The sequence below is a fragment of the Pipistrellus hanaki genome (assembly GCF_964339955.1).
Source record: "Pipistrellus hanaki genome assembly, chromosome: 4".
NCBI lineage: Eukaryota > Metazoa > Chordata > Mammalia > Chiroptera > Vespertilionidae > Pipistrellus > Pipistrellus hanaki.
In genome coordinates this window covers 38,204,860-38,219,756 of record NC_140506.1, presented here as the reverse complement: position 1 = coordinate 38,219,756, position 14,897 = coordinate 38,204,860, and the positions used below count along the sequence as shown (strand labels likewise).

Below are 14,897 nucleotides of genomic sequence, written 5' to 3'. Positions count from 1 at the left end.
TACAAATGTCCTCAGTCCTGGAAATCCTGAGTGATTCTGGATGAGAAAAAAGAAAGCTTAGAGCAGCAGTAAGTAGCACAAGAACTGGAACCAAGAACTAAAATAATATCTAACCACACTAGAGGGCCAGTACATGAAATTCATGCACAACAGGGGGAGGGGGAGTCCCTCAGCCCAGCTTGCACCCTCTCACATTCTGGGACCCCTTAGCAGATGTCCGAATGCTGCTTTAGGCTTGATCCCCTAAACCAGCAGTCAGACATCCCTCTTACAATCCGGGACCATTGATCCTAATCGCTCACCTGCCTGCCTGCCTGCCTGATCACCCCTAACCACTCTGCCTGCCTGCCTCATTGCTCCTAAATACTTGTCTGCCTGCCTCATTGCTCCTAATCACTCACCTGCCTGCCTGATCATCCCTAACCACTTGCCTACATGCTTGTCTGATTGCCCCTAACTGCCTCTGCCTGCTTGCCTGATCACCCCTAACTGCTCGCCTGCCTACCTGCCTCATTGCCCCTAACTGCTCTTATGTCTGCCTGATCACCCCTAACCACTCTGCCTGCCTGCCTCATCACCCCTAACTGCCTCTGCGTTGGCCCCCACTGCTGCAGCTTTGTCCAGAAGGACATCTGGAATGAATTCCGAAAGAATGTTCAGCTGTCCAGTCTGATTAGCATATTATGCTTTTATTATTATAGATTATTATAGATTATTATAGATGTGTCCAGCTATAGTACCACCTCTACAAACTAAATCTCATTTTAAGAAGAATACATGTCTTTTCTCTGTTCCTTTGTTAATGCCCTTAGTATAGCATTTATGACATTATGTTGGGGTTAAATGCTTCCCCTCACCTGACTGTGCACAATTGTTCCTTAAGAGAAGCAATTGTGCTATCCAATCACCTTTATGTTCCTGGTGCCTAGCATGGGGCCAACACATAGAACTCATTGTCAATGGATTCCAGGAAAGCTAATGAATTTCTAGGTATTATCAGGCCTACATGGTAACCACTAGCCACATGTAGCTACAGAGTACTTGAAATGTAGCTCAATGGGAGGAATTTAGATGTGCTGCAAGTGTAAAATACACATCAAATTTCAAAGACTTGACATAAAAATATAAAATACAGCATGAATATTTTTTATATTGATTACATATTGAAATACTTTGGATAGTGGATTAAATACTAAAATTAATTTCACTTTTTACCTTTTTTAAAAAAATGACAATTAGAAAATCTAAAGTTACAAATGTGGCTCACATTTTATTTTTATTGGATAATGGTGGACTAAACCAAAGACTTACTATTTCAGGTACAAACCACATCCAGTCTCTTGTACCTGAGTCTCTAATTTTTGATAGAAAGGGGAATTTGGTTACCTTGTCTGAACTGAGTCAAGGCATTTACTAAGAGTAGGTTTAGAATATCCAAGGAATATAAGACTTCTGGTGGGGGGGGCAACATTTATTAGTCAATATGTTCCACACTTTACTAGGGATGCTGTTTTAAAGAAAAAAATAATTCCAAATCTTACTGCATTCACCTATATTGAAACAAATTCTCAAGGGCCTGTAATACCCATGCAGCCAACACTTAAATAGCTCTCCAATTTCTGGCTACAAGTGCCTCTGTTTCATCCTCTCCTCCCCCAGTCTCTGGCATCCTGAGCAGTCACTCATCCCGTCTCAGCTCTTTCTACTGACCTTAAAAGAGGGCTCAGATAACACATTTGTCCAAACACTTAGATAAGCACAGCCAGGGGAGACATATAAATAGATATATGGAGACAGAATGCTCTGTACTGATAACAAAAACAATTTACAAATTCCCTTTACCTTCCAAAATGTTTTCTACAATGATTAGTTAAATGTAAATGTCACTAATAATTTTAGTTCTATCAGCTTAGACAGACTTATTTTTTACAAGCACTGACAAAGCCGCAATTGAAAGTGATCTTAAGTCTTGGTTCTGTTGTGGCAAAATCCTCTGTGCTTAAATAGAGAAATGAAAATTGACCAACAGAAAATGATCCAAAACAAAAATACTGAAACATTTCTAAGTGACCTATGGAAAAGATTAAAAGAATCAGGCTTCATTGGTCTACAATCAGAAAAGAAAAAAATCCCAAAACCAGTGAGTATCTGTGTACATATCTCCCCCCATTAAGAAGGTCATGAATTTGAAACATTCAGCCCAGTATTTGGCACATAGTGGGTATTCAATAAATGTTAGTTGAATGAATATATGACTGTATATGCTCACTATTTAAAGGAACACTGCAGTCACCATACTTTTTGTTTGTTTGTTTGTTTCTTAAAACCCTGAGTGGTATGGTAGATAGAACACAGCTTCCTATTTTACTCAGAATAAAGCTTGAAGTCCTTACCTTGGTCTACAAAGCCCTACATGATCTGCAACCTAATTATTCCCTCGACTCACCTCCCATCACTCTCCCCCTTATTTACCTACTCTGCTCCAGCAACCCGACTCCTTGTGTTCCTCAGACACACCACACACATTCCTGCCCCAGTGCCCTTACACCAGCTCTTCCCTTTGCCTAATACAATCATTCCTTAAGCCTCTACTCCAATGTCACTTCACCAGGGAGGCTTTCCTCACCACCTTGTCCAAAACAGCAAAACCCTTATCCTGCTGTGTTTGTCCTCATATCTCTTATTGCCACCTAACACGTTACATATGTGTTTTGGTTGTCTCCTCAAACTGGGAAGTCACTCCCAGGAGGGCAGGAACTTCGTTCATTTTGTTCACTGCTGTTTCCTTTGTGCCTAGAAAGTACCTGGCACATAGTAGGGGTTCAATGAGTAGCTGTTGAGTGAATAAATTAACAAACATTAGCCTGAATCCAGGAAGGATGATCCCAGCACTTTCTTCCTCAAATATCATAACAGTTAATGACATTTTATGTTTTTATATTTCTCCACCTAGAATGTGAACACTCAGAGGACATTTATGGATTCTTAGCTATTATTTTATCCCCAGCACCTGGCATGGTCCATGGCAATTAGTAGGCATTCCAAAACATGTTATAGTGAGTGAATGAATACAGGAAAGCCAAAGTGGAACAGAATCATTACACTTATTGAAAACTGGGACCACCCCTCTTCCTTCACTGATGAATGGTAGGCAGAAGGTAAAGCTTTGCTGCCAATGAGTCATCTGAAGGGATATAAAAAACTAAAATTTAATGGGAACCTACTAAAGGCCAAGCATGCTTACACATGTTCACAGAGTTTGTTTAATCTTAAGACAACCTTATGAATTAGAGGTATTACTATCATTTTACAGATAACAAAACTGGGGTTCAGAAGGACAGGGAGTTTGCCCAATGCAGAATGAATGGCTAATAGGATTCACACTCAGGGCTCTTCGTGCCATGTATCACACTCATTGCTGAATAACACATCAGAAAGACATTCCTCTGATCCAATGTAAGTACTGGCATTTGTAACGGTGAGCTTTCCTGCACTAGAAAAGAATTTTTGCAATTAAAGGTATTTTTCCCCACCTTGATTCAGAAAGGTAGCTCTGGATAAATTTAATATATATTATTCGTGATAAGATAAAAAAGACTTACAAGCAGATTATACTTTGTGCCTTTTGAATTTTTAAACATAAAATTTATATTTTCTGATAATAAAATGATGTGTTTATTATAGAAAGCCTTAAAAATACAGATAGAGTAAAAACTTTAGTCAACTATTATCCCATGACTCAGAAAACAACCACTATTAACCTTCTAAACATTAAGGTTAATAAAGTTTAGCATAATCTTAATTACGTTAATGTTTATTAACCTTTAACACTTTTTTCCAACACATTTTATTTTTTACAGTGAGATGATTTTAATTTATATAATATTTTTCAAATGCTATATATGTATTTTTTATATTGTTAGAAATCTTCATAAATAGCATTTAAAAATGGCTTCATATCACATCAGCCGAAACCGGTTTGGCTCAGTGGTAGAGCGTCGGTCTGCGGACTGAAGGGTCCCAGGTTAGATTCCGGTCAGGGGCATGTATTCAATACATTGGTTGCGGGCACATCCCCAGTGGGGGGCGTGCAGGAAGCAGCTGGTCAATGTTTCTCTCTCATAGACGTTTCTAGCTCTCTATCCCTCTCTCCTCCTCTCTGTAAAAAATCAATAAAATATATTTTAAAAATATATTAAAAAAAATAAAAATGGCTTAATATCACATCAAATAGATACAATAATTAATCTTTCTGTTATTACTTAGGCTACTTTCATTATTTACTTTTATGTTTCTCTCAATGTAATCAGTTTGTAATTCAACTTCTGAGAATGATTGACCTTTGAGAATATGCGGAGACAACTTTTCCATTACAGAAGGGGGAAAACTCCCACGAGTATTCAAAGAGATAAAGCCTTTCCCTCTAATAACCTTTCAATGTAGAAATTAGTTGGAGTCATTCAAGTTTCACCTTCCATGAGGAAGAGAATCAGTGAAAGTCTATACACAGCTTGGAGTAAACAGACCCAGGCTCACATCCTGGTCCTTAGATTTACTTGCCTTATATGCTCAGTAAATTGTATAAAGCCTCAGTTTCCTCATCTGTAACCAGACAACCACCTCCTAGAGTGCTGACGGTGTTTAAAATGAGAAAGCATATGCAAACACAGCACTGAAACTGGCACAGAGTAAATGGGCCTTTTATAAATTGTAAAACTTTGGTGGTGGAGACATCAGGACATCATTCTTGCCTGCAATAGATGAGAGAATACGCAAAGTTCTCACATCTAGTCTCAAAAGTAAGAACTTCTAGGCTACATTTGTAAACTCACACGCAACAAATCAGTTTGATTTCTGACAACACTTGGAAGTGAGAGAAATTTGGGGTCTCTCAGTTCTCCTAGAAGTTCCTTCCTACTGACATCTCCCTATCTCTAGCTATAGCTACCAACCCCATCCCCTTTGCCCCACAGTGGTTCAATTCCTTTCTTTCTCTCTCTTACTGATTCTCTGATCTGAGCCCTCCCCAAACCCAGCTTTCCAACCTGCCTATGTCTAAGTTTCCAATAACATTAGCCTGATCTTCTAAATCCTGTTCAGTTCACTTATTTCTTGTTACTAATGTCACTGAATCCAATTTTATTTATTTATTTATTTTTAAAAAATATTTTTATTGATTTTGTACAGAGAGGAAGGAAGAGAGAGAGAGAGCCAGAAACATCGATGAGAGAGAGTCATCGATCAGCTGCCTCTTGCACACCCCCCACCGGGGATATGTCCGCAACCAAGGTACATGCCCTTGATCGGAATCGAACCCAGGACCCCTCATTCCCCAAGCCGACGCTCTATCCATTGAGCCAAACCGGTTCCGGCCAATTTTTTGTTGTTGTTTGTTTTTTGTTTTGTTAATGTGATGGTTTTCAAGGCCTCTACCACCACCTACATATTCCGTCATGTTCCCCTCCGCTCTATTCATTCTGGTTCTTGTGCTAGTGTCCACCTTACCACCTGTAGTCAGAGCAGATAAAGCATGTCTTTACCTGAAGAGTTCGCCCTTTGAAAAAGGGCAATGCAACACCAAAGTGGTGCTTTGAATCACTCTCAGCTGCTCACATTTTGGGGAAATGAGGTTTCAGATCCTCAGTGATGGGGCGAGTAAATTATGGGTGGACAAGGACATAGGATCAGAGGCATCATTAAGGGGAAAAGGTTAAAAAGTCTGGGGTTGACAGATCTCCCTTCTCAACATTCCCTGTTCCTGTTCCATTTCCTCCAGGTGCTCTCTCTTCTGCTTTTCTTTTCTGCACCTCCTGCCATTCTGTAAAGCGCCCAGGGAAGGCCCACTTGTCGAGGCAGTCACAGCTCTATACCTTCCACCGACCCTGGTCTGTCCTCCCCGCCCTCTCACTTATTTAATACATAGTATCACACTTTCCATATTGCTCTCTAATTTTTCTCATAAAGTCCTAGAGGACAGGGGCTGTGCCAGCTTCCCACTTGGCAGCTGATCGGTAAATATATGACCCACATACCAAACGTAACTGACAGGCCATTCACCCTAATCAATGCCAGTTTAGGGCTATTTCAACGCCAGCTCTATTGGCTTCGGTTAGGCAATACTTTTTAACTTTGGATAAGATGGGCATTCTGAAATGTTGAACATAATCTGTCACCTACAAAGTAGGCCTCTCTATTGATATTAATAGAAATAGATAGAAACATCACTGACAAAAACAAAACAAAAAAAAGAAGCCACCCCATACCCAAATAGAGCATGTAAAAGTAGAAATAAATCTAAATAGAGAGAAGATGATTTCTACTTATCTCATTTTAGGATCCCTATGAAGGGAGGGAAGAGGAAGATCTAAGTGGAGGGAAAACCATAGTTTTATATAGTATTATCTAACTGCATTCACATTCATTGAAACGTTGATATTTGGGACCACTGCGGGGGGGGGGGGGGGGGGCAGGGGGAGGCGGGTAAGAGGAAGAAATTAAGAACGAGGGTTGCTGAAACTCATGCTTCTTTCCTCCAAAGAATTTATGGGCCTTTGTACCAAAATCAAGTTCCCTTGTAGCAACCTATCCCAATATGAGCCATCCAAGAGACCGCCACCCTCACCCTCCACACCCCCCACTCCGGCCCCAAACCCCCTTCTCTAGCTCAGGCTTTCAAGACCGTTCCTGTGCCTGAGGCCAAAAGTCTCGGAGTTTCAGCACACTCTGCAGTTGGGCAGGCCCCGAAGTAAATTCCCAGGAATAAACCAGAGCTGCACGTGCCAAGGAGCTGGGCTGGGAGGAGAGGGGGCAGGGATGGGGGAGCAGGGCGGGTGTGGAAGGGATGAACTTTGCAGCTGCAGGCGGGCCTGTCACTCCAACTGACAGGAGACACCTTCACCTCTAAGTTCTCACCAAGGCAGCGCCCCAGAGGGAAAGCACTTAGCTGGAGCGGAGTGAGCTGAAGCGATTAGGAAGCGGAGCAGGCAGGCTGGAGCTGCGCCGCGAAGCACCTGCAGCACCTGCCCCGGCGCCCGCCCCTCCAGGCCGGGAAGGCGCACACGCTACCTGGAGTCCGGCTCCTCCTCGGACTCCGTCTCGCCCTCCTCGCCCTCGGACTCCTCCTCGCTCTCCAGCTCCCGAGTGGCCTCCTCGTCCCCGTCGGAGCCGAGGACGCTCTCGTGGTTGCTGTCGCTGCTCGCCATCGCCGGAGCCGGAGCCGGAGCCGGAGCCGCCGCCGCGCCTGGTGTTCCCCCTGACTGCGCCCGCGGCCCGCAGGGCGGCTCGGGTTCCCGGCTCGGGGGCGGGCACGGCCCGCGCCTTTAAATAGAAGGCGTCAAAAGTTCTGCCGCCGAGCGTCCGGGGGCCAGGCCTCGGCTTCTCCTCTTCCCGCGTGTCTGCCAACCCCCCTCCCCCTCCCCGCGCCCTCCAGGCGGATCCCTGGCGGCCCTACGGGCACTAACATCGCCCACCGCTCGGGGGCGGGGGCGCAGGCTCCTGGGCAGCAACAGGTGGAGGAGGAAAGGCGCCCAGACCCACCTCTTTCCTCTAGAGTGCGTTTGGTAGGCTTTTCCAGCCAAGCTACGCTTAATCCCAACCTAAGAAGTACTCCTTACTAAGCAAGGGACCTTAGTTCAGGCCTGTCTCATGATCCTTCACAACTTCACCTTGCAATGCTGATTTTCTGCGGAGGGGAGGGAGTAGCAGGCTAGCTCGGGTCTCAGGGCTACTCCAGTGATCCATGGAGAATTTAGGCATAAGTTTATAGATTTTGAATTGAGTGAAAGTTTATTCATTGATCTATTTTTCAACAAAACAGGCGAAAGAAGCAACAGTAAAATGAGCTGTGTGTGTTTTCCCTCATCTTTCAGTTTCTCACTTTTGAAAGATGAGAAAAGTGCCAGAGAAGGAGTCCATACCATAATGAATTTGGGGTGGAACTTTATTTGGAAATGTCAGAGGAAGAACACCCTAAATACTTACCGATCCCTGAGAGCTGCAGTTACTGTACAATACTGTAACTACTGTTTATAATGATTACTCAAGTCACTATAATATTTATTATGCTCAACACATTCTGATAAAAAGACTTGCACAGTGTATAATACATTTTTTTTTAAATTTCCAAGAAAGGGAATATATAAAGCATAATTGCTTTAAAAGTGTTAAATATCAATAATCTAAAAAACTCGTCTGTGTTGAAAGCTTCATTCCTAGTAATACCAGAGAAATAGGGTGTTGATGTAGTTAGTTGGCTTAACAATGAAAGAACCTGATTCTAAACCCTCTATATAATCTAAATAATCAAGCACAACTGAATTCAGTTCAGCTCCAGATGATTGCTACAGCCTCAATCTCAAGACTCACAAACACACACAAAAACACATCAACAATTTCCATATATAAACTTTATTGCATTTGACATAATACAAAACTTTAAACTTAAAGAAGAAAATGAAAATATGCACCTTTTACGAGTCAAAGAAAAGCAAGTCTTAGCATTTGGATTCGTCTGCAAAAAAACAAAACAAAAACAAAACCCCCAAATATATTAGAGGTACAAACTGTGCTACAGCAGGTCTAAAAGAAGTTGTAGTCTTTTTGAAAAAGTTAAAACTATTTCAAAGATTACTTTTCAGATTTAAATGTACAGGCATTAGCCACTTTACAAATATTTACACAACCCCAAACAACCTTAATAAACACTGTAGCTTTTTCAGCAGCCACCAATACTTCTTCATGTGGAAAAGAAACACTAAAAAAGTATCTTTACAAACATTAAGCTTTTATTTATAATGATTTTATGTCTTACCCTAAAACATTTCATGAGGGACTTACTGCCTAAAAATTCCAGTTGATTACAATCCTATAATTGCACACAGAAAAAAATCTGATAGATCAATAGGTTATAATCTCAACTTTGAGCTTTCAGTTTTGTTGTTTCATGTCACATGGAAAATAAAAGCACAAAATGGGAAGTAAAGCTAAAATGCATATTGCACTAAGCTACCATAAAGCGTAGGGGACTTGATCTTTTCAAATGTCTACAATGAATTGATTTTTTTAAAACAATTCACTAACTGCTGTTCAATACAGAGTTAGTGCTCATAATACTACAGTGCAAAATGTACTGTTGTCACAAAAAATTGAAAGCAATCTCAAGTACATCAAAAGCATCTGAGGTACTAATGAAATGCTAATACAGACACACATGTAGCCTCTATCCTGGACTCAAGCGAAGACTTAAGGCAACTGTCCAGTATTTCATGCCTCTGCAGTGATTTCACTGAAATAAAAGATTTCATTTTGCTTCAAGTAACTGAATAACTGACTTGACTCTTCACTTTACTAGGACAGGTAATAAACTATCTACTGTAGATTATACGTTCCAAAATTCCACAAATCTTTTCAGTATTAGCACGTGGTACAATTAACTGAAGTTATATCAAAAACCTTTTATTTGTTCAGGTAGTCTCCCAAAAAATATTTTATCTGATCACCTGAAAATTCATGCCATAATATCACTAATCATCAATGTAAACATTTTCAAAAATACATCTTTAAATCAAAGGGTTTTTATTAGGAAATGTTATAATAAAATATGCAATCTTTATAGAAGTATGTCCTTTTAAAAATAAAACATGAAAACAAGAACAATGAAAACAAACTATGATGGAGGTAAACAAAATGCATTATGGTATTACTATTGTTCTTTATTTATCAGAAGAACTTATTAAGTAATAGAGGCCAGTCATCTTTTCAGGACAGCAGCTCTTAAAGGTAGTATACTGTTCAAATCTTTTTTGTTTCTCAATCTGTGCCATGACTGTGAGAGAAAAAAAAAAATCATTTTTAAAAACTAAAGTATGTGCAGAACAAATACTAAAAGGAAAGTTACTTGAGTGTTAATAGTTCTTTAAAAGTAGTAAAATTTTGGGTGCTTTTTTTTCTTCCTTGTTTTTATCTACCAAGTTTTTAACACAGTACAAGAATTGTTTCTGTCATTAGAAAAGAGTATTACCTAAAAAAATCAATACCTGTGTGGCTTCAGTTAATAAAGAAATGGACATATAACTGGTACAAAAAGACACAATTGACAATGTTCACATTTATTCACAGATTTAAATAATTTCATCTAAAGCAGCATGGTACAAAGTAATTAGAACAAAACCTTTGAGTTTGAAAGAATAAGGGAAGACTACTTAAATTATCTGATGGACTATTTAGCACAGTGTTTCCCAAACTTCTCTTATGATGAGAATCACCTGGTGGAGTTGTTAAAATACAGATTCCTGAATCTCAACTAAGAAGTGCTCTGTCTTAGAGCACTAAGTTAAGTATACAATTTTACCTATATGTTCCCAGAAATTCTAGTTTAGCACTTCTTAGTTGAGATTCAGGAATCTGTATTTTAACAACTCCACCAGGTGATTCTCATCATGAGAGAAGTTTGGGAAACACTGATTTAGCATCTAGTAAGCTTTTCAATTAAAAATAGTATTTATGAAGGTGACAGTAAATCTATTAAAAAACACTTTTTACATGAATCTAGAAAAGACAAGTAAGTTGAATTAGTAAAAAAGAATTCACTCTCTCTAAAAATCAATGGAAAAATATCCTCGGGTGAGAAATAACAAACAAATAAACAAAAAACTGAAGGAAGTTCATCCATCAATAAGAATAGCTATGTAAGCAAAACTGTTTTTTGAGTTATCAATTAAACTGCCAAAAATATTCCCTCTGGAATATCTGTTTTTTCCTGCAGAATTACATTCATTTAAATTTTCTAGAGTGGTTGATAATTGAAGGACCTAATTTGAAGAAAAGTTTGTAATATAATACACTTGCATTTTTAATTATCAAAATAAAGTCCACTTGTATGTCTTGATAATAAAAAGGTATGTCTCTAAAATGATCGTCACAGTTCACTGATCTTTTTCTTCTATGAAGCATTTCTCCTATATGCCTCATAGTACATATTTTTACTAATGTGTTTCTACATTGTACTGTGGAATTCCTTGAGGACTAATACTCCACCTAGCAAAATTACTGATGAATAAATTCATAATGTGACTAAAGAGCTAAGGAATAAACTACATTGTGTGTGTGTGTGTGTGTGTGTGTATGTGTATGTTTATATACATAATGCGTGTATATACACAAATATACTTTTTTAACTTCTCAAAATATAAACAAAGATAAAATGGGACTCAAGTTCCTGTTAGGCTAGGGCATGCAAAAGAAAAATCATGAGGGGCGATGGGAGATATCTGTAATACTTTTAACAATAAAAATAAATGAAGAACAAATAATTAAGTTTTCTTTTAAGGCTTTAATAAGTTCTCCATATTTTAGGAGGCAAATAAGTCCACCAGGCTTTAGTTTTATTTTGAGAGTTTAATAAGTCACTATGGAAATGCTTATTTCCACAAAAGTGAAAGCCATATGAATAAAAACAGAGCCAGATCTCTCTGAAAGAAAAATATATCTAAATTCAAGTAATAAATTCCCTATTGTGCCACATTGATGGCTTCACTACACAGAAACTAGGGCTATTCTGTCAATTACTAGTGCATATGTATTTCATTTTCAAAGCACACTGGTCTACTAATGCTTTTAAGATTTAATCTAATATACTGTTTACCTTTAAAAATTGATCCTTTATCATGTCAAACTTGTGCTTTTCATGCACAGCTCTGGCAGTATTTGTTCCATCAAAAGGTTCTGAAAAGTTAAATGCACATATAAACAAAAAATTATTAAAATGAGAGCTTGTTTTTTATTTGGTTGAACTATATGAAATTGTCAATATTTGACAGTTTTTTACCTAGAAAATAGCAATTATATATAACTCAACCTAGTATCTTATTAGATTTATGCATATTGAACATAAGTTTTATATAGCTATGTACTGTCTAATAAAGTAGAAAGAATTCAAGTGAGAGGATAACTAAAAATGAAGTCATCAGCCTAAATACGTTAAATCTAAATCATAAAAGTGGATAAGATTTCTAAAGAATTAGAGTGTCAAAAACCTACCTATCCTTAAGAAAATAAAAATAAGTTAAAGAATTAAAGTTATCAAAAAGAATAAAGCATTGTATCTGAGAGAAGTGGTTAATGTTAAACATCACAGAAAGATAATTTTAAATGTAATTTAAATTTAAAAAACCACTGATTTGTCAAGCAAGAGAAAGGTCAATCCCTTTGAAAGTAAGTCTAAACATTGTGAGGCTAGAAGACAGTGCAGAGAGTTATGGTGTGAGTGGATGGTTTAGATACAGTGAGAACAGAGTAACTTGTATGAGAAATTAGGCAGTGAAAGAGAGAAATGATAGCAAGTAGAGAAGACAGGAAGAAAATGAAGAGTTTTAGAGAACAGAACATTACTTTGCACTTCACCCACAAGAAGGAAGAGTCCATATATACAGACAACAAATGTTTTATAATATTGAAAGGACAAGGAAACTGAAGATAATAGTGAGAAAAGAAGGCTAACAGATGGGATACTGAAATAAATTTTGGCAATAAAAAAGAGGGGGGAAAGTTCTTAGGAGAGGCAATAGGATGAAGCCAAGAGTATTGATAAGAACTGTGTGTGCCTTAAAGCTGAGACCTGGAAAGAAGGTGAAATCCAATGGAGAGGTTCACTTTACATTGGTAACGCAATCTAAGCAGGCAGGCCCATCATTTTAAAAGCTCCTTTTGTTTGTGTGTTTTTTATTGCTTAGAAAGGCTTTTATAAAAAGAAATTTACTGTTACAGTACTGTTTCCTTCAACAGGATAATGCCATTCACCAAACTATCAGGTCACATCACACATAGCACTTTACAACAGTCAGTGTTTCTTTGAATCAGTGATAGTAAACTATATATAAATTAATTTCAGAATATAATTACAAAATATCTCAGCATTTAATTTTTAAAGTAAAATCAATTTCTATTCATAAAAATCTAGCTTGTGTTTAAGAATCAGTATAAAATAACTGATTTTATTTCAATATAAGTATAACGTTTACATCAATTATAAGCAGGAGAGATGCATAGACTGCTCAAATCTTACCAACTAAATTCGTGTTTGTTATTTTCTACAATTAAAAGTTTTTAAATTATTTTTAAATATTAAATTAAAATCTTATATCTAAAAGACTTGTAAACCACGTCAGAATATAAATGTGTTATTTTATAATAATATAAGCTGAAATTATTCAAGTAATTCTCTCAGTACCATGATGATAACTGAATGACAGAGAGTAGTGGGAAAGCTACCTTCTATACAGATGTATTTATTTCTCCATTCAATACCATCAGGCCTGGGAATGGCTTTGGCTTCACGAACTGAAATCATTTGACTGTTCCAGCTATAAGAAAAACATTAATGATGTTAACTGTTTTAATTTCCCTTTTATTATTATATTAGTAAGGCCTCCTCTGATTGTCTTAAAGAATACTGAAACTTGCCTCTACCCTCAGCAACACAATCCCTATTTCTGTTTCTCTACTTTTTTCTCCATAGCACTACAGTCTAACAATTTGCTTAGTTATTGTTAATAGTGTCTCCAATATATTAAATTATTTCTGTATTTTGTTCACTAGTTGTTTAGCACAAATTAGGTATTTAATAATTATTGTATAAATTAAGCAATATAAAAAAAAAAAAAAAAAAGAAACCCATGGCTCAGTTGGTTGAAGTATCGCCCAATACACCAAAAGATTGCTAATTCGATTCCCAGTCAGGACACATACCTAGTTGGGATGCATATAGGAGGTACTGATAAAATGTTTCTCTCTCACATCCATGTTTCTCTCTCTTTTCCTCACTCTCTAAAATAAAAAACATATCCTCAGAATCTAAAAAAAAGAATGTGTAGCCCTAGCTGGTTTGGCTCAGTGGGTAGAGCATTGGCCTGTGGATTGAAGGGTCTCAGGTTCAGTTCTGGCCAAAAATATGCCTGGGTTGCAGGCTCAATCCCCAGTAGGGGGTGTGCAGGAGACAGCCAATCAATGATTCTCTCTCATCACTGATGTTTCTTTCTATTCCTCTCTAAAATCAATAAAAATATTTTAAAAAAATAAAAAATGGGTAAGCAAAAAATATAAAAAATTATTGGGTCGGCAACTAAGTAATTGCGGGTTTCACACACATATGGCTTCAGTTGAATTTTTAGGTTTGCAGACGTAGTACAAATGTAAAACACATTTTGTTATTTGATAGTTGGCTATTCAGCTGTTAATCAGTAAAAAAAGTTTTTTGATCTGTTTTGTAGTTTTCGTTTGGCGTTCGTTAAAAAATGGAAAATCAAAAGGAACATTTTCATCATATTTTGCTTTTTTATTTCCTCAAAGGGAAAAACGCATCGCAAGCTCATAAAAAGTTATGTGCTGTTTATGGTGACGAAGCCTTAAAAGAACGGCAGTGTCAAAATTGGTTTGCCAAATTTCGTTCTGGTGATTTTTCACTCAAAGATGAAAAACGCTCTGGTCGTCCAGTTGAAGTTGATGACGCCCTAATCAAAGCAATAATCAATACGGACTGTCACAGTACAACACGTGAGATTGCAGAGAAGCTTCATGTATCACAAACATGCATTGAAAATCACTTAAAACAACTTGGCTATGCTTTAAAACTCGATACATGGGTTCCTCACGAAATTAAAGAATCACAGTTAACGCAACGCATTAGCAGCTGCGATTTGCTCAAGAAACGTAATGAAAATGATCCATTTTTAAAACGACTGATAACTGGCGATGAAAAATGGGTTGTTTACAACAATATCAAGCGGAAAAGATCGTGGAGCAGGCCAGGTGAACCAACTCAAACAACATCAAAAGCTGATATTCATCAAAAGAAGGTTTTGTTATCAGTTTGGTGGGATTACAAAGGAATTGTCTACTTTGAA

The 14,897-nt window shown here is 37.8% G+C and overlaps 3 protein-coding genes across 7 annotated transcripts in view; 1 reads left to right on the top strand and 2 right to left on the bottom strand.

The window, feature by feature from the left end:
- Nucleotides 1–7,399, bottom strand: part of CMYA5 (cardiomyopathy associated 5) — an 84,682-nt gene extending 77,283 nt beyond the window's left edge. The window contains exon 1 of the mRNA XM_084881298.1: nucleotides 7,066–7,399. Within this exon, the coding sequence (XP_084737424.1) occupies nucleotides 7,066–7,202 (137 nt within the window). The 5' untranslated portion in view covers nucleotides 7,203–7,399. The remainder of the gene's footprint in view (nucleotides 1–7,065) is intronic.
- Nucleotides 1–14,897, top strand: part of HOMER1 (homer scaffold protein 1) — a gene marked incomplete at its 5' end in the record, with an annotated part of 446,553 nt that overhangs the window by 252,429 nt on the left and 179,227 nt on the right. The window lies entirely within an intron of this gene.
- Nucleotides 8,391–14,897, bottom strand: part of TENT2 (terminal nucleotidyltransferase 2) — a 46,131-nt gene continuing 39,624 nt past the window's right edge. For 4 of the 5 annotated variants that reach the window (XM_084881314.1, XM_084881317.1, XM_084881316.1 and 1 more), the window contains 3 exons: nucleotides 13,267–13,358; nucleotides 11,642–11,721; nucleotides 8,391–9,823 (listed from right to left, as the gene is read on the bottom strand). In XM_084881314.1, the coding sequence (XP_084737440.1) occupies nucleotides 9,749–9,823; nucleotides 11,642–11,721; nucleotides 13,267–13,358 (247 nt within the window). In that variant the 3' untranslated portion in view covers nucleotides 8,391–9,748. Of the gene's footprint in view, nucleotides 10,217–10,458; nucleotides 11,722–13,266; nucleotides 13,359–14,897 lie in introns of all 5 variants that reach the window. The other variant, XR_014794822.1, reaches the window with a different exon arrangement.